This window comes from Adiantum capillus-veneris, chromosome 20 (assembly GCF_014529385.1).
Source record: "Adiantum capillus-veneris isolate H3 chromosome 20, ASM1452938v2, whole genome shotgun sequence".
Taxonomy (NCBI): domain Eukaryota; kingdom Viridiplantae; phylum Streptophyta; class Polypodiopsida; order Polypodiales; family Pteridaceae; genus Adiantum; species Adiantum capillus-veneris.
The window spans coordinates 114,579,140-114,605,254 of record NC_140950.1 but is presented as its reverse complement, the minus strand read 5'-3'; the positions used below and the strand labels follow the sequence as shown (position 1 = coordinate 114,605,254).

Genomic DNA, 26,115 nt, shown 5'->3' with positions numbered 1-26,115 from the left:
AGAGAGAGAGAGAGAGAGAGAGAGAGAGAGAGAGAGAGAGTTTTAATGTCGTAGGAGCAATCCCAAGAGACCTCAAAGATCTATTTGACGAGTTTTGAACTCAAGCTTTGTTTCTCAAGAGGGAGGGAAATGTGTTTGAGAGAGAGAAAGAGAGGCGGTGTGTTTAAGATAATTCTAGTGCTGCGTCTTTTGAACTTTTGCTTCCTATGCAATTGTAGGAAGTTGATGTGAGGGGTTTTGATGCATCCTTATCATGTATTCCGCAACACTTTCCATGCCCATAACCTCAATTGAAAGAGTTCCCAACTCAAGAAGTAGGAGCATATATGGTGTTTGTGTCTTAACTTGGAGAAAGCTTGTAAGAAAATGCTTTTGGACATTCTCAAACTCTTTTCAAGTAGACTTTGAGATGCTTCCACCTCACACCTCAACTCCATAAAGAAAAACCAGTGTCACCAATGTGTCAAAACAATACTTTTTGAGAACCCAACACTTGATGTTTCCCGCATTACACATGTTCTCAAATGCATAGTATGCTCTCTTTCCCGCTTCCAAACGATGCATAGCACATTCATGCCACTTGTGATTGGCCAGAACCTCAAGGCCAAGGTACTTAAAGCTATCAACAACTTCAAGTGTCTCATTGTTGTACACAATGCATGGTGTCTCCTTATAATTAGTTTTCACAAGCATAACCTTTGTTTTGGATTCATTCACACTCAGCCCACTATGCAAGCAAAAGTTCTCAAGGAAAACCATAAGCTTTTGTGCATATTCTAAAGTGTGTGCTAGAAGCACTACATCATCCGCATACAAGAAAATCATGATTACTTCATTGCAAATAGCGACCTCTTAAATGTCTTCTTCTTGCATAAAGTCAAGTACCATTTGTTCCAATTGATCGATGCATAGACCAAAGAGTGCTTGCAAAAGTTTTTGAAATTCCTCTTCCCATGCGTAATTGACACATCACCTTCTTATAGATTCGAGAAACCGCAAGCATAAACTCAATTGCCACTTGGAACAAATTGTTACGTGGAATCATATCAAAAGCTTTCTTAAAGTCCACAAAACAACAATACAATCGCTTGTCTTCAATCGACTTTTCTCCATGAGAACACAAAGAGTGACAAGATGATCAATGACGCTATGTCATCGACAAAAACCCGCTTGTCCCTTTGGACGCTTGTCATTCTCTTCAACCCAATCACTCAACTTCATCTCCATAATGTACCCAAAAAACGTTGCCCATAAGAGAGCCAATAATTATAGTCTGATAGTTATTTACATTCTTTACATCCCCTCCTTTGTGCAAATGCTTGACCCAATTAGTACTCCAATCATAAGGTATACCATGTTGAAGTGCAAGGTTGAACATATCCCATATCACACATCCACTCATGTATAAAATCTCTTGTCTATTTAATAATCTCCGGCTTGATACTTTGAAGATCTCCCGCTTTGCGAGTGGCCAACTTTTCAAGCCCACCGCATACATCGTCGATAGTAAAAAAAAAGATGGCATACATGGGATTGAATCATGAAATGGTATTTTTTTCAGCATTTGGTTGCTCATATAGTATAATGTGTGAACATATCCACAAGACTCAAGTTACCAAAATTCTCAACTAGCTTGCCCCTCAAGTTTCTCCAAAATCTTCCACATGCACATAGCTTTTCTTGAACTTGAAAAAAATGTTGCTTTACTTCCCATATTCTTTTCTTCTTTTAAATCAATGCCTTGTATGTATGCAAATGACTTTGATAGTTATCTTTGTCCATCGTTGCATCAAGATTTATCAAGGACTTTTGAGCATCGCGACATTCTTTATCAAACCACCTTTTGCGTGATCTATCTTTGTTGATACCATGGGCATGCTTCATGGCAAAGCATTTTTCGTGTCACAAGAACAAATAACTTTCTTGAAAGCTTTCCATTGAGTTTTCAATGGTGCATCATATTAGAGCTTTGTTATCCATAACTTTTGCTCAATCATTCTAATGTATACTGGTGTCTCTTTGAAATAAATACATAGTGATAACTTCTCTTCCCTTTGCCTAAGATTATCATGTTTAGTTGCTTCTCCACATGCAAGGTCAATACATAAGGTCCTATGGTCTGATTCCGGGATCCATTGGCCAAACATAAAACTCTTTATGCAATACATAATGGCTTCAGAGAGTAGCATATAGTCAATCACACTATCCCCATTATGTTTTCTACATGTAAATCCATTGATTTCACTCCACAAAGATATACCATTGGCAATGAGCATACCTGTGCTATTACATATGTGTAAAAGTAACTTTCCATAGCGATCTGGCTCTTTCTCATCCATTGAAGTACGATCATACAAGTGAACTTCCTCCAACTCAGTTGAAATATATGGCATATCAAATTGTTATCATGTTGTAATGTTTTTGTGCGAGCATTTATATCCCCAAAGACAATAACATCACCTTCGCCCTTGAATCTTCTAAATAAAAAATGATTCATTTCTATCCATGCAAGCATAAAAGAGAAAATCATATGAGGAATGTAGCAACTGGCTACAAAAATGGGTGCTCTTTTTTGGTGTCATAATTTTGAGCCATATATAACAATTTTTACTTGTCATCTTTCACAATTGATACAAAATCTTCCAATCCTTTCTTAACCATACATGCTATCCCTCATTGCCTTCTTCGTTGCTTGAGATTTTTTGACCACATCAATGAATGTATATTGTAATCCTCCAAGCCGTTAATCCTTGAGTAGCTCCCAAGTTTCAACAAGAAGTACAACATCGGCTTTGTTTGTTAGTTCATTAATACTGATAGCCGTTTTTCTGCTTTCCATAATTGCCATAGTAAGCTACCTCACCCTATCAAATTACTCAAACATTTTGGTTATCCCTACCATTTCACTGTACATAGGCATGTGTGAGTTAGGGGACTTTTTCCATATTTTCTTAAAAACCCTCAATTAGCTAGTCACTGGGCTAGTTGAGCCAAAAAAATAAAAAAAATAAGTATATTATGGCCCATTTGTGTGTAAATATTTCATTGTATATAGGGCCTAAATATAAGGATTTTTCATAATTATTTTTGGTATATATTTAAATATTTATACTTAGGTGTGTGTTATTTATGCTATGTACATTGACTCACCATTACCATATTTTTTCTTACCATTTTGCATACTCTTTATTCCATATAAAAATAATTTCATGCAAACTTCTCTTATTTTTGGTGTAACTCCATCCCAACAAAAATCCAAAAAAACTAGTTCTATTTATGTGTATATTTTTTCACTATTGTAATTTTTTCCTTCCTACATCTATTCTCTATTACTCCCATAAATTAGACCACAAAAAATATTCATATTTTAATGGTAGACTTATAATGAGAGAGATTTATTTTGACCCCTTTATATTTTTTCCACCTAAATTATTTATATTTGACATGTACATATTTTTTTTAGACCCCTCAATATTTGATTTCCTTAGTTGTACTATTCATTTATATCATGATCTCAACAATATCTTCAATTATAGACCTACCAAATAAGGTCAAGGGTATGTGGAATGCATGCATGCACCATGGGGGGCTCACTCTTGGAGGTATTCAAAAGAATCATCCAAAGAAGGACCTCACAAGGACCTTGTGTAGTGGAAAAAACAGTCGGTTTTGCTGAATTTTTAAAGATCACATGCTCCCCGAATTTGAAAAGGTGATACAAACAAAAGTTGTAGCTCGTGAGCTGAACTTTTACCTCAAATTTTTTCATATTTTTTTGAGCTACGAGCTGTGAGCTATGATTTTATTCGTGGACCCCAGTTTGCCCATGCTATGCAACCACACTCCCTCTTCCACTTTATCATTTTCCTCTTTCACACACACTCCTCCCTCTCCTTCCCACTCCCAAACCTGCAACTCCCATGTCCTAATTCACCCTCTTCACCATTGCCACATCTCTCACACCTCCATAGCCTTCATCCTCCATTTCTACACCCTATGTGTCCCCCTTTCTCTCTACATATATGTCCATATTACCATACTCTCTTGAGATTTGTAAAGAACTTCAAAATCCAAGGATAACCTCTGCAAATGAATGCTTTTATCATGAATTTTCCAAGGTTTGAAGATAACATAGCTTCATCGACACGCGCTACTTCGCCATGCTGACCGCTTTTTCTTCCGGTGCTGTAAAGATGTGAATGTCAAAGCTTCAACCTCTCTTACAAGCTCATCCCTTCTCTAAGTTTTCTCATCATATATCTCACCATTTGGTGAATGATTTTGTAAATATTTTTTAGTGATAATTACTAACTACTAACCACTAACCTTATTGTAAAATGCACCCTCTACTAGAGTAGGCCCTCCCAAATTATTTACTCAATCCCTCTCTCCTTTCATCCTCAATAATTCTCTTCCCTTGAGCCCACATCCATGTGACTCAAAGGACAAGAGAGACCCACCCTCATTAAAAAAATAAAAATATGCATAATCTTTTATTCCTTCAAATAAACTTGATTAGGCCTAATCCAAATCGGAGCTTCTAAAACATATAAATAGAGCCCTTCTCTCCCTTGTAAATCACATGATCACACATAACACACCACTCTTCAAGCCTAGTTGTGTAGAGTGTGTGCATCGTGAGTGCTCTATTCCATCATTACACATAGGTGCATGGAGAAGCTTGAAGTTAGTTATGCCATCTAGAGGAGTGGAGTGTATGCCATACTCTTCACCACACTTGTAGCCTACTCTTGTGCATAAATAAGATTTATAGTTTTGGGTACAATTGTATGCTGCAACTACGACTCTTCTCTCCAAATTGACTTGATAAGTTGGCTAATCAGGTGGTTGAAGTTATATTGTCCTTGAAGTTTGTTGTGCCATTTCATGCTTGGTGGTTTGAGGGCTTGTTGAATTGATTGCCTAAAAGGTCAATTGTAAGAGGGTGCTTGGTGAGAGGGCTCCCGTGACCCTAAGACAATTTGTGTATTGGCAACAAAGTCAAGTTTTGTGTGGTCTCTCTATTTCTCATCAAGCTTTGTGTGCATCTAGTCTTTAAGGCTAAGACTGAGTTGCTCAAGTTGATTTGTGCTCTTTACCTCTCTCTGGCGTGGTGAATGTTTGTGTTTGGTGTGTGTGGCTATCTTGCGTTCCCCTCTCTTTGTGCGTTTGAGTACAAGGAGATATCACGTGTGTCCTAGTTCGCATATACAACTAGGTGGTGCCCCTTTTCTTGTTTGGTTTCTGGCTGTGGGTTGTTGTTGTCTCTGATTGTGCTTGTCCCAGCCCCAATTGAGCAGCACGGGAGCCTCGAAGGGTGTTTAGAGGCCGCTCTTCTTGTTGCCCGCCTCGGACCGCCTCAATACCAACCCCCTGCCTCCTCCTTGGACACATTTTCTTCGTGAGAGATCTCCTTCTTTTTCTTATTCCGTTTCTATATGCTTTGCAACACATATTTTGTTGCTTAATAGTGCGATCTTCACATACAAAACATTTTGTATTGTTCAAATAGATCCAAATATTATCAAGGATAATCTTTTGTTTGGTCTCATCCAGTATATAATTGGCAGTTCTCCCGAGTACGGAGCTTCTTGCTTACCCACTCTATGTGCTCCATAGACCATAACTCTGGACATGCCAAAGTGGCTTTCAATAACAATGGCAAGAGAAGAGATGTCTCTAACTTCTCTTAGAGAATTCCACGAGTAACAATGTTCTTGGAACGTCGCTCCCGTTCCTTCAACTCCTCCACATCCACATTCTCAGCATTCTTTGTTTGAGAATATTAAAATACGGTACAAACAACTACTTCCAAGTTTCTAGACCAAATGCTGAGTGCACAAGTTGGGGCAGGGTCGAGGATGCCATTGGTAGCTGACGTTGCTTCTCTCGAAGGCTGGCATCTCTCTCTCTCTCTCTCTCTCTAACATAGGGCAAGGAGGGCAATTACCTTGAGTTATTGAGAAGATTAGAATATGATATAGACAACTACTTCCAAGTTTCTAGATCAAATGTTGAGTGCATACAGATTGGTGCAGAGCCGAGGTTGCCATTGATAGTTGACAATGACCCTCCCAGAGCGGAGAGTGATGAGGATAAGCCAAGAGAGACAACAAGTGCTACTTCCTATTTGGGATGTTGCCTCTTGGAGTGTACTGGTTAGGGGATATGCACAACTTGGCCAAGAAGCTCTGGTTGTTTTTTGGCGAATGCCAAGTGAGGGCATCTCTCTAGATGCAATCAATAAATCAATGCCAAGAAAGCAATAATATCTGCTACACAAGCAAACATGGAGGGAAAGAGTGCAAGAGGTCCTCAACCATTGTACCGTTGGTAAGAGCGAGCGAGACCCACCGTAGAGGGGTCACGTGAGCTAGTGTGTATGATAGTGCTTACCTCTCCCCTCCCCTAATTTTTTCCCCTCTTGTCTTTTTGTTTAAAAAAATGAAGACTAAACTTTAGCCCTTATTTTACATAGTGTGCATGCACATGTGCAAAGCATCCGACTGCGAATTGTTGCTAGCAGAAGCATTTGGAACTTGTGATTTTTCACTCGTAGAAGAACCATAAGAAGTGGTTGCATTGCTGTTACCATCCTTTCTTTGAGCATCAATAAAAGCCTCTTCAACTGCATGTAATCTAGTCGTATTTTTTCTGAAAAGTGACTCTTACAACAACAATGTGCACAATACATCAAACTTGACAACTTTAGGATTTCCTTGGATCATGAGTCTCCAAGTACTAGCAAAAGTTTGGTAAGATTCACTGCAAATGCTAGTTCCACTACAAATGCAGCTAGTGTTAAAGAGACTATGATGCTGATGTTGATGCAGAAGGGGCTTTTAGTGTAGTGTACCTATAATCCTAATGTCCATGATGCATGCATGTGAGTTGCTACAGATTCACATGTGTGGTATTTTGATAGTGGTGCTACAGCGCACATTACCTCACATCATGATTTCTTCACCTCTCTTGAGTCTGTCCCTCACGAGAATTCAGTCACTTGTGCCAACAATGCCTCTTATCGAGTTCAAGGAGTTGGAAAGATTGTGCTTACTGCTACAAATGGCAGTTCTTTCACACTTGTTGATGCCCTTTATGTACTTGGGATCAAGAAGAATCTTTTGTCTGTATCTCTACTTGCTAGACTTGGTCTTGTAGTCAAATTTGTGGATGACATATGTATAGTACATGATCTCAGTTTTGATGATGAAATTGTTGCATTTGGCATTTTTTAACATGGGTTGTATAAGCTCACTTTATATGACAAGTGTGGACAAAATTTTGGAAATGCTGTTTTGAATTTAAAGGCCATTTCAAACGCAAAACTTTGACATGCACGTTTTGATCATCTGAATTTTGCCAATTTATTGCGTTTGCAGAAATCTGATATAGTTGCTTCTTTGCCACCTCTTGAAGCACCTGTCAAACACGTCTGTGAAAGCTATATTTCGGGTAAGATAAAATATTCTAAGTTTCCAAAGGATGGTTCAGTTAGGCCCACATGCAGGTTGCAGCTTGTGCATAGTGATGTTTGTGGATCCAAGCAAACTCCGTCCTTGGGCAATTACCTTTACTTCGTGACTTTCATTGATGATTACTCCAAGCATGCATGGGTATTTCCGCTTAAAGCGAAATCCGAAGTATTTATGTGCTTCAAACAATTTCTGACTATGGCTAAAAATGTCTCGAAACGTACTATGGGCACCCTCCATTTCGATCGAGAGGGGGAGTATATGTCTCATGAATTTAATGCATTTTTGGCTAGTTGTGGGATAAAACACCAATGTATAGTGCCTTATATGCCTCAACAAAATGGTGTTGCTGAAAGGAAGAAAATGTCACTTACGAAAACAGCAGAATGTATAGCCAAAAGTCAAGCTTTGCCACACTCTTTTTGGCGAGGCCATCATGTGTGCCACTTATGTACTAAACACGTGTCCTACGCAAGCGCTAAAAAATGATTACAAAGGAAATAAACTTGCTAGGATGCAATACACTAAAGTATTTGAAGCATACATGTCTTTTCTATTCGATTCTATAAGAGGCTAGAGGGGATCTCAAAGATGAGCTCCATAGAGAACATGTGGATATCGACATGATAACCAAAATCGACTAATGTCAAATGGGGCATGTCACCAAAGAGGAAGAAAACATGAAATACATAAGAGTGAGCTTTAGACGTTTAGATAGATGTTGGCGAAGGATAACAACAATGTTGTAGGATGCTAGAATTATTGTAGACCTATTCATTATGCGAGTCACAATCATCACAAGCCATAGCCAAAATCAATCACAAACTACACTTCATAATGGAACAAAAACTGACACTAAAGAGGCACTTGATGGAAGGGCAGGTATGTTGATCTAAAAGTGTCAAAGATCACAAGAAGTGGTTTAGCAATAAGTATGTAGATTAAATAAACTAGGTTAGGTGTGGAGTGCTGATGGCACTATGGAACTTGAAAGCACATCAGCTGCCCTGATCCATGCGAGAGAGGGGGGGGGGGGGGGGGGGGGGGGGGATCATACATGTAAGATGTGAGCCTATTTCATGAAGGCAGAGAGTAAAAAGTTCATGATTTCAAAAGGTTAAGAATAAAAGAAGGATGCATATAAAGCATTCACAATGTAAAATGGGTTAATACTTTCATCATGAGTTTCCAAACGAGTTAGCAGTCATATGCCAAATCCGTCCATCTAGAAGCAATGCCCAATTTTTGGACCCAGCTTGTCACATTGAGGGCTCTTATGAGCCCACTCACCACAAGTTTAATGTGAAGGTATCAATTGATACCTCAAATGGTCACTACACATATGCAAAGTACCTTTTGCACATCATTTTTTATACCATGCAAAGTGATGCACTACACTTGCTAAATACTTTTTGCACATCAATTTGTGTCAACATACAGATGGGAGCCAACAGGGCTGTAACCTGGTGGTTAAGGTGGATGAGTGAGTGTGTAAAGAACAAACAGTTTTTTTTTCTGAATATCAAACCAGCGTGCGAATGGCCACGTGTTGCACAATGGCATCTCACCCAATGCACTTAGCTGTGTCTGTTGAGCAGATGATAGACAACAAAGAGGTGAATTTGTACAATGAAAGGGGTGCTGACGACGATAGTGTCACATTGAAACATTTTGAAACAGACTCGAAACGAAATGCGATTCTCGGGTTCAAGAAAAAAGGTATAGTTTTCAGAGTTCGAAATTCATCATATAGTGTATGTATGGTGTGCAACATATATTTTACCACTTGTCTGACCATGTAAATAGGATGTATCCACCTACTAGACTCCTAAACATGAGCTTTCTTATAACCTCTAGAAACATGTGTGTTTTGTATTGTGTTTCGTCTTGGCATTTCCAAACAAAACACCTCGAAAAGACAAAACGACAAAACACACGAAATGTTTCTTGGTACACTGGATGTGTGTTTCGTCTGGCATCTTCCAAAACGCTTCGAAAAGACGAAACGACAACACATGAAATGTTTCTTGGTACATCGGATGACGAGAAACGAATATTGCCACTAAACAAAGGGGTCCAAACAAAGATCAGCTCTTTACACACAAAAAGTCAGGACTAATCACAAAAATACAATTTCGACAAAGTTCGAAAGGGACCCGTCAATTGGAATGTTACCAAAATCAGCTCCATTTGGAACAAATGAATAAGATATTAGCTTCTGTACTAGAGGTACAATGGATTTCAAGAATCTGAAGGACTTGTTCTTTCCTTGGTACAATCTTCTTGGAAGTAATCTTGTCAAGCTGTGCTTTCCTCCACCTTAGCGAACTTGAATGCAGCCAAGTGATCATCCCCTGTAACAAATAGAAGATGAGCTTCTTTGTTGATGGTGAAATTACAAAATGCCGATTGAGAGCAAGAGGAAAAGGAAAAATGTACCTAAATTATGAAGTTTACAAATTACAAAATGCCGCTTGAGAGCAAGAGGAAAAGAGAAACAAATCCACCAATTATTAACAAACTAAAAAAACTTGTTCTAGCTCCTCACATGAAAGAGATGGTCTGCAATGCTACATTGGAGCAAATGCTTTATTCTAGTGGTAGGATGATGAACCCTCTTCTTAGGTCCTCTCCACTTGTATGCTGCTCCGTGTGCCAGTAAGTATCTCTTGCATTACAGTGCCAAAGCAAAAATTTCTGCTTCTCCCTTTCCTTGAAAAACATAGGTTTTTCTTAATGTGAGGTTTACATGAGAAGATCGTGAGTTTCACAAGCTTTCGCAAATTTGTAAAAGTTTGCATAATCACAAAACGTGAAGGTGTATCGTAGCAATATTGGAAAATTACAATGAGCGTGAGAGAGCCTAATATATATCTTTCATGAGTTTTCAAACTCATTAAACACGCATCTCTCTTCCTACTATGGCAAGCCCAAATTGTTTATGCATGCATCAAAATCCACATATGAATATCTTATATACTTTTGAACTAATGGCTAACGAAGTATTAGTCAATGTAAGACATCAGGACATCGGTTAAACCAACCTAGCACTTGGGCCACAAGAAGTGTCACGTGCACATCTAACCCTATGTGCATGTGGACAAGCTGTTCCTACTTCAAGGGTTTAGGTAGCCTAGGAAGTGTACTAGCAACCTTGTGAGCCTGTACACGGGCCGTGTATGTCCAGGCACTGTAGCTGCATACCCTCTGATTGCACAACCCATAGCATTAGCATCATGATCCAGTACCAAGCATGAGCACCTTCCACCGCATGAATCCAATTTCCGACCGAGAGTGGGAACCACCTCTTATAAGTCATCTTATTAATAAGTGACTTATTATTAGCATTTCCAAATCATGGGGGCTGTTATTGCACTGCTCGACCCAGTTGCTCGAAGGTATATAAGCAGACCCAGGGCACATGGAAAGGGCAGAGGACAGACAGATCACAGACCAGCAGGCTCTCTAGCATTTTCAGCCATCAAGACCAGAGCTTCAGATCAGCCCATAGCCTCATCGCATCAACCCTTACCCGGTAGCAGATCCTCGCCGGTTCTCCCACCAGTCGCAGTAGATCAGCAAACGGTTTCAGGTCAGCCTGGAGTCGCTACTGTTTTGCAGATTCAGTCTAGATCAGCCAGCGTTTTCTGTTTTCAGCCCTAACAGTCAGCATTTTTGCAATTCCTAGCCGTACATGATACCCTCGGGGACAGCCCTTAGCCTCGCTGCATGATTCGGATCCTATCAGCAAGCCTAGAGTTTTTAGATTTCAGCCATTAGACTCACAGATCCCGACCTTGATGACGACACCATTGTCGTCAGCGTCACAATCATCATCGTCATCGTTGACACCATCGTCATCAAGTACCACAGGATCTAGAAGCATTGTACCAGACTTTGTGCAATCTAAAGAAAGCAAATACCTCTCTAGCAATAGAGAGGGGGACCTTTGGAGGGGGGTTTGGGACCCTAGCTAGTGTCGTCTCTTCTCTCTCTCTCTCTCTCTCTCTCTCTCTCTCTCTCTCTCTCCACCATGGACAGGCTGCCCCCTTTCCAGTACTCTCTTCAGGCACCCTCGATGTCTCTTACACGGGTGGAGATTACTAGACTCATTCGTCAGGACTTGATCCAGCTGGATACCAGAAGGACATGGATAGAGCCGCCACAGGAGTTGGACACGAAGATGGCTTTCTATAGAGAGCATCTTCTCCACCTCACAGGAGATGGGTTTGTGATTCGACCCAGCTACATGGATACACATATGTCTCATGGTTTACGGTATGCCATTGGTCAGATACGCACATCCTCACATCAGTTGGAGATTGAGACTGGTAGATTCAGAGGGATACCAGCAAACAACATGATATGCCGCTTATGCCAGCTAGAGCCAGAGACAGAGCTACATTACGTATGTCATTGCACAGTGTACTATGAGATTCGGGGCTGTTTCCACTGCTTACTCAGAGAGGGTTTCGGTCCTTTCTCTAGGGTCATGAGTTATGAGGATCAGAGATGTCTTGGGCTGTATCTACTTGAGTTACATAGATATAGAGACACTTTACTGGGGAGAGCTAGAGAGAGACAGTCCCAGAGACGAATTACAGATTTCTTTTCACTAGATATGGGACAGCCAGAGGAGCAGCCATCACTGCAGAGCTCAGCCCACACTCATTCGACCACTACCGGCACTCTCATCGACCGAGCACTGGAGCTACAGAGATCCAGACGGCCACGATTGAGGAGAGGGGCTACACAGCACAGACGGAGACTACAGCAAAGGATTCGAGCCATACTCTTGAGACATCCAGAGTGCAGATGAAGATGGATTCGAGTAGTAGTAGTATTTTTGTTCTAGTCTTTTTGTACCTAGACATGGTATCAGATTCACAATTTTGTAACAATTTGGTCTCATAGGTCATTTTGGCCATTTTGATGTTAATATAACATTTCATTTCACTTCATTTCTCTCTCTCTCTCTCTCTCTCTCTCTCTCTCTCTCTCTCTCTCTCTCTCTCTTTTACAGTTGGACACCAGGAGGACACGGGTAGAGCCGATACAGGAGTTGGGCACGAAGATGGCTTTCTACAAAGAGCACCTTCTCCAACTTTTAGGGGATGGGTTTGTGACTCGTCCGAACTACATGGACACTCATTTATCTCATGGTCTGCGATGTGCTATTGGTCAGATTCGCACATCCTCACACCAACTGGAGATTGAGACGGGTAGATTCAGAGGGATACCACCAGAGTCTAGGATATGTCAACTATGCGGCAGAGAGCCAGAGACAGAGCTACACTACATATGCCACTGCACTGTGTATTATGAGATACGAGGGTGCTTCCATTGCTTATTCAGGGAGGGTTTTGGACCCCTGGATAGAGTCATGAGGTATCAGGACCAGAGATGCCTTGGCTTATATCTACTTGAGCTACACCGACATAGAGACAGTCTGTTGGGGAGACATGGAGTACAACATCCGCAGAGACAAATCACAGATTTCTTTGGATCGAGGGAGCCAAGAGACCAACCACCAGCACAGGGTATCGCTCGCATTGGGCTTCCAAGGGAACAGATCTAAAGGACACCGGAAGGTACACGTTGAGAAACCTTTGGTTATATTCGTCCATGGTTTCGGTGGCAAGCATTTTCAAGTTGGCCCTCTGCCAAAATCCGGACTTCAAACGTAGAAGTCATGTAACTACGTGCAAAAACTGTCTTGAAAGCTTGCCAGGTCCTTGGAGCATGCGGTTGTGTTGCGATTGAACTCCATCATTGCATAGCATTATCTTTAAGAAATCCCGCTGCTCGAGAAATCTTGGATTCTTCTGTATAGTTCCTTAAAGCATAGATGTTGTCGAATTGCTGTAGGAACTGCAATGCTTTCTTGCGATCTTTCACCTCGGAAAAAGTGAAAAACTTTGACTGTCGTGCCGCTATCTTTGAAATCTTTGGGTTGGTTAGGCGCATATCCCGGGTATGGATAATAAGGGTATCCATATGGGCTCCAACCATTGTAGCCAGGTGGCGATGGTGGTGGTGGAGGTGGGGGCAATAGCGGTGGCAAAGGCGGTTGCACTGGATCAGGGTCAGATGGCTGCACCATATTCCTAAAAACTCCCCCGATCGAAACAGACGGCTGAGAAGGTTGCCGGTTGGAAGCTCTCGTACTTTTTGATGTCGGAGGAGGAGGTACCACCTTGGGGCATCGAAGGAGGTAACATGTTCAAAAATTGTTGAAAACTTTGCAACATCGGAAGATTCTGCTGAGGATTCCGCGAAAGAATGTCGTGAAGTTCGTTGAGCAGAAACTGCAAATATTTTGCTGAAGCCATGAATTCTAGGTCTTGGGTTCTTTATGGCTTATGCCGTGTATGACACAACGATGAACACGGGAGCGCGCCCGATGCGCGATAAAGTAAGGGTGGGAGTGGCTGATAAGTCCGGTGTCGGAGGCCGAAGATACCTCAAATAAAATTCCAATAGCTCTGTCTGCTCTTTTGTAGGACCGGTATGCTTTTAGAAAAGCACACGCCTGATGCTTTGATACCACTGTCACAATACGGGCACCACGTGCCAATAGAAAAGAACAGACTGAACAGACTTTTAGCACTTCATTAACAACTGAACTGAAAGAGAGAGGCGACACGCAACACGCGGTGGCGGAATTCCACCCACTAGTATTGGCCCCAAACCTTGGCGCCCCTTTCAGTATTTCTTTATATTGCATCAACACAGTACAAGCCAATACTCCAGACTCTGCACCTTCTCCAAGAAGCATGCCAGAGAATGAGTCCTAACCTCATATTTGAAGGCCCTAGGCCCCAAAAGCAGTTTACAGTAAAAAGCCTTCAAACTCAAAAGCGTTTGGTCCAAAAGCAAAGCCAAAAAGCTGCCAACGCAAAACGCGGAAATCCGTACAGCCTGCCACATCATCAACCAACATAATTTCTGAAAATCTGCCACATCATTAGCAGCTACGCAATTTCTTTTATTTCCTTGTTCTTCTTAGGGTTTAGGCCCCTCGGCCAACATCTGCAAGTTGGCTCCATTCTTTAGGCTTTGACACGTCAACAGTTTGTGACAGTTGCATTGTCAGGGGTATTTGGGGTACGAAGACTTTTACGTAATGCCCTTGGAAGGTTGTGACGTCCTCCTAGGAGTCCCTTGGTACCATAAGAACAACGCCGTGGTCGATTATCGGGCAAAAAAAGCAACGTTGACAAATAAAAAGGGTCGAAAAGTTGTACTTGATGTAAAACTGAAGGGCGAGTCTGTCCCTATTGTATCGGCTTCGGCCATTTCCAAATTAATAAAATCCGATATCTTTGTTTACTCAATCTACTTGAAAGAGTTAAATGATGAACACAGAACGAACATGTCTGAACTTGATAGAGAACGCTAAGATTTTCTCCACACTCATGCCGATTGCTTCTTTGAGGGTCTGCCAGGCGAGTTGCCTCCATATCGACCTGAGGATCATACCATTGATCGGCTACCTGGAAGCACACCACCGAACCGGCCACCTTACCGTGTTAGCCAAGCCTAGAATGAAGAGATTATGAACCAAGTGAAAGACCTTCTGGAAAAGGGTCTTATCCAGCCGAGTACTTCACGCTACTGCTCTCCGGTGTTGTTGATTTTAAAGAAAGACAGATCTTGGAGAATGTGCATTGATTACAGAGCTCTCAATAAAATCAACATCAAGAACAGATTTCCGATTTCAAGGATCGATGATATTCTTGACCAATTACAAGGATCCTCTTGTTTAAGCAGGATTGATTTGAAAAGCAGATATCATCATTTGATTAAAGAGGTTCTTGGTTAAGTTCAAGAACTATCCTACATTGGATGCGAAGTGGATGGAGGAGGAGGACCTAGCAAATACTCCCTAGATTTGGAACTTTACCTTGAAGCATTCAGTTTGGCATAGTCTACTCCGATAGAACCCCGATTTCAACATGGATGAATCTAGTGCAGTGGGTTTGCACAAGAGGGGAGTCACTCCGCTCCTTTGTCAATGGATTACATGCTGACATGGTAACAGCGTAGGGAATCCCGCAGAACGCACTGACATGCTGACGTGGCAGGCCGTACAGACAGTAGTACGGACGCTCCGCTTCAGGAAATTACGCTGGCCAGTTTTTGGGCAATATGCTTTAATTTTGAGTTGGAGATTTTGGAGCAAAGCTTTTGAGTTTAATAACCTTTTGAGTTAAACTTTGGGGCTCTGCTTTTGGGGCAACCCTTGTAACAATAAATAGGTCTTTTGGGCCTCATTACTCAGAGCATCTGGACAGAGATTAATATAAAAAGAAATACCGAAAGGTGCACCAGTCTTTGGGGCCAATACCTCTTCACACGGAACTACGCTGGGCCGTGTCGTCTTTTGGGAACTGTTTTGAAGTGAATCTCTTTTGTGTCGCAGTAGAATCTAGACTTGGCGTCTCCAAGTTTGTTACAACACACCTAATGAACCCACAGAATCCACATCGTCTAATAATGCAATCTGTGAGAAAACTAATGTGTCCCAAGATTCTCTTGATCATATCGATGAATCTCTCATGCAGTGTCATGGTCATGTGCATGGTCAACGCATTGTGATCTTGTTTGATTCTGGTAGTATGCATGATGTGATTAGTGACTCTCTTGTAAAGAGCACACATCTAGAAGCTCTCCCCATAAACCCTATTGTGATCTCTCGATTTTCTCTTGGCATGCACTCTTCTTTCATGCATGAATGTCCTTATGTGACAGTGTTAGTTCAAAATGTCGGTTTTCGTCATAAATTTGTGGTTTCTCCTCTCAAAGGTGTAATTTGATTTTTGGCATCAAGTGGTTTTTTTTTTCCGAGAAAAAGATCCTTCTATTACTTAATGAAACTGCCCATAGCGCTACAACCTCCTCTACAAGAGAGGACTACAACAATCATGCTGGGGAGACTCTCCCAATGAAAAAACAGCATATGTACAATGAGGCTAGATCACGGGATGGGAGGAGGGAAGAGCCACACAGGTGGACGGTAGTGCCATCGGAGCACACCTTGGACCATGGTGAAAAATGGCCCAGGACGCTAAAGTCGAAGAAAAGCCTCTCTGCACTCCCGCATACGGTCGGAGATGCCCTGGAGTCTCTCGAACTGTCTCTGAGAATATGAACCAGCTCAAGCCAAAGATCCCGAACAGTCTCTGCTGGTGGTACAGGGCGAGCCTCAAAGATGCGGAAGCAACGGGCCCGCCAAGTGAACCAGAGTGTCAGGCCACTGATGAGCTCCCAACACACCTCTCTCTCTCACTGCACCACTCCTGTGGAGTAAGCTCTATGGCAGGCTAGAGTGTAGGTCGCCCCCCCTGCATCACTATCATCCTGCTAGTGGATGATAGCTCAAATTGAAGTGCCGGGCCCGTGAGAGTGGACCAAGCAATTGCCCCCCAAGTGTATTGCCGAGCCGTGGAGAGAGCGGGCATCAGCCAAAGAACACGAAGCCACACCTGCTGTGCCAAGGGACAGTCCCAAAGACAGTGACGCTGACTCTCCACAAGATGGTCACAAGTTGTGCATGCGGACGAGAGGCCACTATGCACCAGCCAGCTCCCAACTGCTGTAGCTCTGTGTGCAACCAGCCACTGAAACAAAGTGACTCGCCTCGGCAGTCTGGAGTCCCACAACCTCTCCCAAAAAGCTGCCAAGAACTCAACTGTGAGACCCTCCTCCTGCCAATGAGGTGTTGCAGAGGGCGAGCCTCTCTCTCTGCTGCCCGTATGTGACGTCCCAGTCGAACAGTGTACTCAAAGAAAGGGACACCTGGGTGGTCTGTAGAAGAGAAGGGGTCCCTCCAGAGCCACTCTCCAAGATCCCATTGTACTCGTGCCAGTGGACAGCACTCCCAAGCCCACAGTCTCTAGTGTCCAGTCGCAAGAGCAGCTTGGTCAGGATCGATGGCACAAGTCCTCCCACAGATGCCCACCACTCGGATCCTCTGAAAACAGCATTCTACCACCTGCGGGGCCTCTACTGCAACTCGCTGTAAGCGTCTCTGACCCTGTAGCTCGAAAAACAGGGAGGGAACAGTCTCTGAGCAAGCCTAAACAGAGATGAGAACCTCCAGTCGCGTGAAGGCTCCCATCCATCTGGGCACTGCTGACTCGAGAGGGGTGAGCCACTCAGCTGGTACTACCTCTGAGATGTGCTGGCACATGCTCTGCACCCCTCTCATGCCTTGTAGCTGAAAGCCCTGTAGCTCCTCTGACAAGCTTGAAAACTGTAAACAATCACCTAAAGAGCGTGGTGGACCCGCTGCCATGGAACCCCAGGAAACATGACGCTGACTACCAACCAAGTGACCTCTCTGAGTGCTAACCATGGGGTTCCAGACAAGGGGCAGGTGCTCCTCCGTGCAAGTACGCTGACGCTGCTCCAGGCGTCGCCGCAAGTGCTCCCAAGATCGTAGCAACCCCACAACGAAGCGATCCTCCAATCTCCTGCTCAGACCAACTCTATGCATCTCTGTGAAGATCCATCTGGTCGAAGGCTACCAGGGGCCTCCTGCCTGAGGCACCCTAGCACAAAGCCGCTGTAACAAGAACTCCTTCCATGGCTCCTCATCTGGAAAAAGACCTCGGACGATGAACTTCCCAAGAAGGGCTCTGCTCTGCTGTGCTGGGTCTATGATCCCAAGCCCTCCCTAGGAACAAGGAAGAATGATGACTTGCCAAGCCAATTTGGCCCGGGCTGTCAGAGTGTCTCGCCTTGACCAAAGGAAATTCCTAATCAGCCGCTCTACCTGGTTGATACAAGAACTCGAGAAGATACAACAAGAAGTGATGTACCACATAGTAGCCAACAACACCTGGTTGGCCATACAACTCTGCCAGCCAAAGAAAGTCGTGCGGAGCTCCAATGTAACAACTTCCTCCTGATAGATAGGGGAGCAATTTGCTGCTCGAGAGACAAGTCCAAACCAACCTGACAGCCCAAGTACCGAACTGCAGTCCCTGGGGGAATCCACCTGAAACCCTCGCCTGGCATCAAGTCGGGCACAGGAGCACTACCAACCGAGAAAGCCATTGTCTTTCTCCAGTTGATTAGTGCGCTAGATGCACAACAGAAGGTCTCAAGAGCTTGCTCACACCTGTGAAGGTTGGCTTCCTGGCCATCCAAGTACAAGGCTGAGTCATCATCAAACTCAGCTACCAGTAGCTCATCTCCCCGACTAGGGAGTGCTAAGCCCCGTAAACCAACCTGCAGCGACACCAAAAACCTGCTCATCGCCTCAGCATAGAACAGAAAGAGGAAGGGGGCAAGAGGGCAGCCCTGTCTGACCGAACATGTGAGCATGAAACGATCACCTCTACCTCCTGAAAAAAGTACCTGACTGAGTGCCCGTCTACACAAAGCTGACACCCCTCTGATCCAAGCATATGAGAAGCCCATCCTACGTAGAGTGCCCTCTAGAAAGTCCCAGTCAACTCTGTTGTAGGCCTTCTCAAAATCGAGAAGAAGAATCACCAGATACTCACCACGGAGCCGCGCAAGGGTAGAAGCCTCCCAAAAAGTAAAGATGTTGTCAAGGATACTGCGCTCCTTGACAAAACCTGTCTGAGTCCCATGTATAAGGCTCTCTAGAAGTGGATGGATCCACAAACTCAGAGCCTTGGCAAGAATTTTGTAGGCTGAGTTGAGGATAGTGATGGGGCGCCACTGTCGAATCTCATCCAAGGAGCCACCCTCCTTGGGAATGAGGTAGATCAGACCCTCACTCATGCTGTCAGGCATCTCTCCTGTTTGCAAGATGTACTGAAAAGCACTACAGAGATCTAGGCCAAGCAAGTCCCAGTACTCCATGAAAAAACTGGGAGTCAAGCCATCCTCACCTAGACAGCTACCACAGGGGAGTGCACTAAGAGCCGTGTGCAACTCCTCAAGCTTAAGAGGCAGCTCAAACCTCTGACGCATCTCCTCAGTCACAAGGCAAGGCATCTGTGCCCACACCTGCTCCATGCATGCATCCTGACGCTCTGACTGAGGCTCTGTAGATAGTAACTCATGGTAAAAGTCAGTAGCAACTGCAAGCATGTCCTCTGGCTCAGAAGCAACTAACCCGTCGGGCCTCCTCAACTGATTGACCTTGGCATGCGTATGCCGAGGTCCCACTGCCTCGAAGAAAGCACCAGTCACTCTGTCACCCACCTGAGTCCACTGAGATGCCTGTCGGCGATGGAAAGCAAACTCATGGCACTGCTCCTCTGTGCTACAAACTCCTAGCGAGCCTGCTGTAGCTGCTCCTCCAACCAAGGACTGTCTGGATGCTGCTCCTGCATCCTCTTCAAGGAAGCAACGCCCCGTCTGAGACGCTGCCCCTCCTCTCTCGCTGCAGCAAGGCGAGCCAAAGACTCCTGGAGAAAGAAACGACTAATCTGAGCTAGTCCTGAGGCCACTCTGTCAGCAGGAGAATCCTCCATGTCCAAGCTCTCTCTCTCTAGAGAGCCTCTTCTCACTCTCTGAGTGCAGAGTCCAGCAAGACCCTCTCAGGGATGCATAGCATCGTGCTCCCCCTCCTCTGTCTGTCTGCCGCTGTGAGGATCATTGGTGCATGGTCCGAGAAGGAAGTCCCTGCCAAAATGCCAACTGTCCCACCCAAGTCACTGAAATGGTCACTAGTGTAGAAGAGATCTATCTGCGATAGATTCACTCCTCCCACTCTCCGGTTTGAACGAGAGAAGGCCAGGCTGTCAGGGGGCCTCACAAAACTAGAGTGCTGCCACCCATCCAAGACCCTCAGAGTCATACAAAACCTCTCCCAAGCTGCCACCTCAACTCCCTGCACAATAGCATGGCTACCACCAATCCTGTCAGAAGGGTCCTCCAACATGTTGAAGTCACCCCCTATGCACCAATGTTCTGCCTGCGGCGGCAGAGACTCAACAATCTGTGACCAAAACTCTACTCGTGCACTCGCCACATTGGGCGCATATGTTCAGGAAGCCCACAAGGCAACCCTAAACCTGCATAGTGATCCACTGAACCCTGCCTGGCACAATAATCCCTCTACCCACAATGGCCTGCTGCAAAGAATCCGCAATAGTTATACATACCCCACCCTAGATGCCTCCAGGTCCAAAAGCAGCTTACCAAAAAGTATCATATCGCCCACGCAAGAGCTGACCACAACGTCTAATATGGCTCTCACACAGATGATGCTCCTGTAGCATAAGGAGATCAATCTCTCCTCCCACAAGGCAGCGCTGAAGCTCCTGACGCAGTCGGCCCCGCTGATGCTGAAATTGGGGCCCACCAAGTCCCTGCACGGTCCATGAGACGATCCTCATGGGGCACGAGAGAGAACAGATGCTGCCGCAGCAGCTAAACGTGCTACTTCGAGGCTGGCTTGGATGGGGAGTAATCCGCATCCAAGTGTCCTCTAGATACGCGTGACTGCAACGAGTGCTTGGCCCAAGCCCAAGTAGAGCGAGCCGTACGTAAAGCAAACTCCTCTGTCCAAGAGTCCTCATGAATGTGTACATAGCATGGCAAGCACTGCGTGTTAGCAAAGAAGTGAACCACAACGTGTCTCCATCCTACTGTATCTGGAGGGGTCACCGCAAACTTGGCCAATGGCCACAAAGTCTGAAGCATGTCTGTGATTCCTAGGTCTCCCATGTGGTGAGAGAACACTAGGACCTGTGTATGCAACCACTCCAACACTGAGTCGAGAGTCCACTCAGTCTGGTCCCTGCCACAAAGGGGAAAAGAGAAGCCAACCGTTGAGTTCAAGGCCTCTATCCCCCTAGCTGCAAGGAATAGAACATGAACCCAGAAGCAGGCTGCCTCATGGTTTGCTGAGGGGTCGCCGAGAAAACGTGTAAAGTCGTAGTCAAAGAAGTCCCATCGGCGCCGAATGTCGAAGCTCGTCAGACCACGAGGGACTGTTGCAAAGGGAGACGTCTGTACCTGTAGAGGGGGTCACAAGAAAGCCTGTCCCTCTCTCGCCAAGCGACTCGTGGCAAAGGCGCTACAAAGAGATCTCCTAGCAGTCGGAGATGGCCCTGTCCCCTGGGTCGACTGTGGAACTGGAGCGGGAGGGGGGGATGTAGGAGCAGGGGGAAGAGGCGGAGAAGAGGGGCGGGGGGGAGCGGCAGAGGTAGAGGGGAAGAGGCGGGGGGGGGGGGATGATGAGGAGGAGGGGCTGTCGAGGATGAAGTTGAGGTGCGGGCTGGAGCAGGGACCTCATCCTGCTCAAGAGGACCGAAACGGTTCCCCATGGGAACCCACTGCTGTTGGGTAGGCACTTGAGGACCACTCTAAGTGCCAGGCTGTCGCTGTGGCCCCTCCCGTCGTCGACCACGAACCTACTGCCATCCCTCCTCCGCTAAAGCCCCAGGCTCAGAGGGTGGCTCTGCATGTGTGCTCTATGTCTCTGCTTGTGGCTGCTGGCCAGCCCTTGCAGGCTTGGGTTGAGTCTGTGGTGTAGGTCGAGGCCTCCTCCGTTGACAGGCCTTCGCAAGATGGCCCATATGTCAACAAATGAAGCACTGGTTCGGGAGGCCCGAATACTCCATGCTCTGTCTAAACCAACCCCCACTGACCCAGGCAGAAGAATGACCTTCGGGTGAGTGTGAGTGTCCCTAACCAGAACGCGAACTGAGGGAATGCCGGCCGCCTTGGTAGCTACTGAGGCTGCCGTGCATTGATTGGAAAGAAAACACTCTCGCTCTCACACTTGAAGGAGCACCTCTTGTGGTTCGCTGTGACACAAAAATTCCTTCTTTGCCATTAATCTCTCACTCTCATGTTTTGAAAGAGGATAAAACACACAGTATCACAATCTCTCTCAGCACACAGACCCATAGTCTAGAAAAGCATGAGTCATTGCATGAAAAGAACTCTCTTGCTGTCATTTCTTCTCTGAAGCACGACAAGCATTGTTTGCATGATAGAGATGTGATTGTTCGTCAAGATCATCAAGCCTTCATGTTGCTCTAGTCTATACCAAGTACACCTTGGGGTGATCGTCAAGCTAGATGGTCCAATCTTGTGAGCAATTTGGTGGTTTGGATGATTGTGTTTCTAGTACAGCTAACCTCATTGCAAGTATGATCAGTCACGCAGTGTCACCAAGAGGTGTATTTTTCCTGTTGCCTTCTCTAAATATGTATTACATATTTTTTCTTTATTTTATCTTTACTTGTTTTCCCGAAACCCTTGAGCATTACACCTCAGCAAGAGGGGTTTAAGTGACCTACAGTGTGTGTGTGTGAGTAGTGGGTGCAGGTTGATAGCTGTAATGGAAAGCTTGCTTTCTCTCTCCCCTTTGGCACATATGGTAATGCCCCGCTAGTTGGGATACTTAGATGAATATGTACAGTTCTGGGGGTTTATGCGCGTTTGCCAAGGCAAGAGCCTTCTAACCAGGAACCGGATTAGCTAACTGCTAATCCCCCATAGGTACGCACAGTTCAGCATGGAAGATTGCGAGCTTGGAGAGTTTTCTCGCGTGAAAACTTGTTCAATTCATGGGGGAACTGTCCCATTACGTGCGGGAGCCCTTGGGACATGCATAGGCGCATTCGCTCCGCTAAAAACGATCCGAAACAGAGAATTACAGCCTGCTGCGTTTTTCTGCAAATTTAGGGTTTCGCATCTAAACTGCAGGGGAGCTCTGTGAGAGCCGTGGGATACGTGTACAAGGTTTTGGGCACCCAACAACAGAAAAACAGAGAATTACAGCACCCTGAAATTCTGTTAAAGCTCACCAAATTGCGAGGGAATCCGTCCTAGACAGGTGTTTTTTACCTACAGGGATTTTTACGCCGTTGTGCTGCGGAAATCAGGTCAGAAACCTGCGTTTTCAGCCCTCACCAGGTTTGGACAGCTTTGTGAGAGTTTGGTCTAAGTGTACGGATCGTCAACTGTTAATTGAATAAAGAAATACCGAAAGGGGCGGGCGCCAACTTTTGGGGCCTACACGGTGTTGATCTCGTGTGCAGCGACATTCTAGTCGTTGAACGCAACTGTGTTCTCTTTTCTTCACAGTGCTCTGTGTAAAGTTAACAGGTAATTGAATTAGTACCGCCCTCTACGTTGTACATGCCGGTTATATGGTTCCATCGACGGGATAGTCACTTTTCTTAAAAGTGCAGCGTGGATTGTTGTGGGTGAAAGCAACACAGAGCTTGTCGTTATGGCAGAGAAGAGAGACCAAGTACCTGAAGAGGGATCTTCCTCACATGGCATAGAGAAAGTTCCTTCAACTCTTCAAGACGAGGACAGGTTGTTTAGAGCTCAACTGCGTTGCTGCATGGACATGTTTCAGCGGTTGGCTAGCAACCCAAGGATGCTAGAGTTCTTACAGGCTCCTACACAAGAATTTCAAGCTCAGACACAAGGTTTTCAATCTCCTACACAGGGCATGACTAAGCCGTTGTAGGAAAAGGAGATTTCCAATGCGCAGAGGACTCGTGATGCTCAAGGGAAAGCCCATCTGGTTGAGCAACTAGTGGTGTCCAATGATCCAAAGCAACTTGCTTTAGCTGGACAAGAACCGTTCGTGAATGATCAAGGGAGTGATGAACAAGCTATGCGTCAGACCCTTCCATTACCTATTACTTATCCTGGTTAATTTGGAGGTGGTTCAGTGTTTCAAGCTATGGCTGGACATTCCACAGGTTATATGCCAGGGAATGTGTTCGGGACAATGCAAACAGGCATGGGTAACCGTATGTACGTGAACATGAGTGTCCAACCAGGTTTTCAAAGTGCCTATGGTCAATTTAGAGTGCCTGGGACACAATTTGGTATGGCTTGTTTTTCGAAACCATACGCCCAAAATGCAGATATAATAGGTAAAACAGGCGATGTGAGTGTTGGAATGGACAATCGTGGAGCACCACTTTTGCGGGCACCTGTTTATGACAATGTGACTCCTTTGAGTCAACCTAAGGATTACAAGGAAGGTGGACAGGGAGTGAAGTTTGATATTTTTAGGGGAACTGAGGATCAACTGAAGGCTTTGATCTTCATACAGCAATTCGATGCAGCTTATGATGGAGGAAACTTCACAGAATCTTTGAAGATATGCAAGGTTGCCACTTTCTTGAAAGGGATTGTGCTTCAATGGTGGACCGCATTGTTGAACCAACGTCAAGCTCCAACAACATGGGTCCAATTCAAACAGCTTTTTGCGCCTGCATGGCTGACAAACACTTTTGAAGAGAACGTGATGACAGAATGGCACGAGTTGAATGAAAGAGGATAATAAACACTTTTGGGACACACTGTTGCCAATCACCTCTTACAGGTTTGTGTCATTGTTAGAATAGATTGACAAGTACTGTTGCGAATTGCCCAAGAAAATCAAGGACTATTGCACAAAGACTATTGTCATCAAAATGTTCCAATTGATTGAGAATGCAAGAGTGGCCAGTAATCTATCGAAGGGAGATTTCGATGGATTTAATAGCCACAAGAAAGGGTCCCAGGGCAAACAATTTTTAGCCAAGGGCAATGTTGCAGCAAAGCCTTTTGCGCCTCTTACAAAAAAGCCCTCCACTGAAGAAGCTGATACGTCCAAGAAGCAGTCTAAATCTTCTTCGAGACGAGGACAAGGACAAAAAAGGCATTTTTCTAGCAAAATCTTTGAAGAAAGGAAAGCTCTTAGGGAGGCCAAGAAATGCTACATTCGTGAAGAGGAAGGACATTTTGCAAATGAATGCCCACAAAAGAAGTCACAGGATAAGGATGACAAGTCGGACCATAAAGGGAAGAAGCCAAAGCCGAGCGCAAGACTTGTCCCAGATTTGGTTGGGACCAGCCAAACATAGATGCCACGAAACTGTGCAGAGCTTGGGGTAAAGTTAGAGACCAGACAAACATAGATGCCACGAAACGATGCAGAGCTTGGGGCAAAGTTAGAGACCACACAATGCTGGTTTTCTTTGATCCAGGAGCCTGTGCAAATTTCATCAAAGTTGGGTATTCGTGCAGAGGAGATGGGTATGACAAGGAAAGCAGGTTTGGCATGCCCAAGTCATTCAGGGCCTGTTACTCCCATTTTGGGGAAGCTTCGTTTGCACATTCAAAGATGTGGACGCGGAAGAATTTGCTATTATGCCACTTGAGGGCTGTGATGTGTAATTGGGTATCCCATGGTGTTACAGGTTGCATGCTATGGTGGATACTTACAGCAAAAAGATTACCCTTGCACACAGAGGACAGACTCATGTCCTTGATGTAAAGCTTAAAGGCTGGTCTGTTCCAATTGTTTCTGCTTCTGCTATTTCATCTGTAATAAAGAATCATCTTTCTACGTACTTGATCTTTGCAAAAGAAGTAACTGAAGTTGTATCTAATTTGTCTACCTTAGATAAAGACAGGTCAACTTTTTCGAGTGGTTTCAGTGATTGTTTTCCGAACTCTTTGCCAAGGGAGTTAGCTCCTGAGAGACTTGAGGATCATACCATAGATCTTGTGCCAGGTTCTAGTCCACCGAATAGACCACCATACAGGGTTAGTGCAGCCTAGCACAAAGAGATTATCAGTCAGGTCGACAAGCTTTTAGAGAAGGGGCTGATTCAACCCAGTTCATCCCCTTTTTGTTCGCCTGTACTCCTAGTGCAGAAGGATGGTTCATGGCGCATGTGCATTG

General features: G+C 44.7%; 1 protein-coding gene across 1 annotated transcript in view; it reads right to left on the bottom strand.

Annotated features, from left to right (window-relative positions):
- Window positions 1–9,515: 9,515 nt before the first annotated feature.
- Window positions 9,516–26,115, bottom strand: part of LOC147433125 (SMAD/FHA domain-containing protein) — a 102,599-nt gene continuing 85,999 nt past the window's right edge. The window contains exon 5 of the mRNA XM_086492808.1: window positions 9,516–9,829. Coding sequence (XP_086348934.1) covers window positions 9,774–9,829 — 56 coding nt within the window. The 3' untranslated portion in view covers window positions 9,516–9,773. The remainder of the gene's footprint in view (window positions 9,830–26,115) is intronic.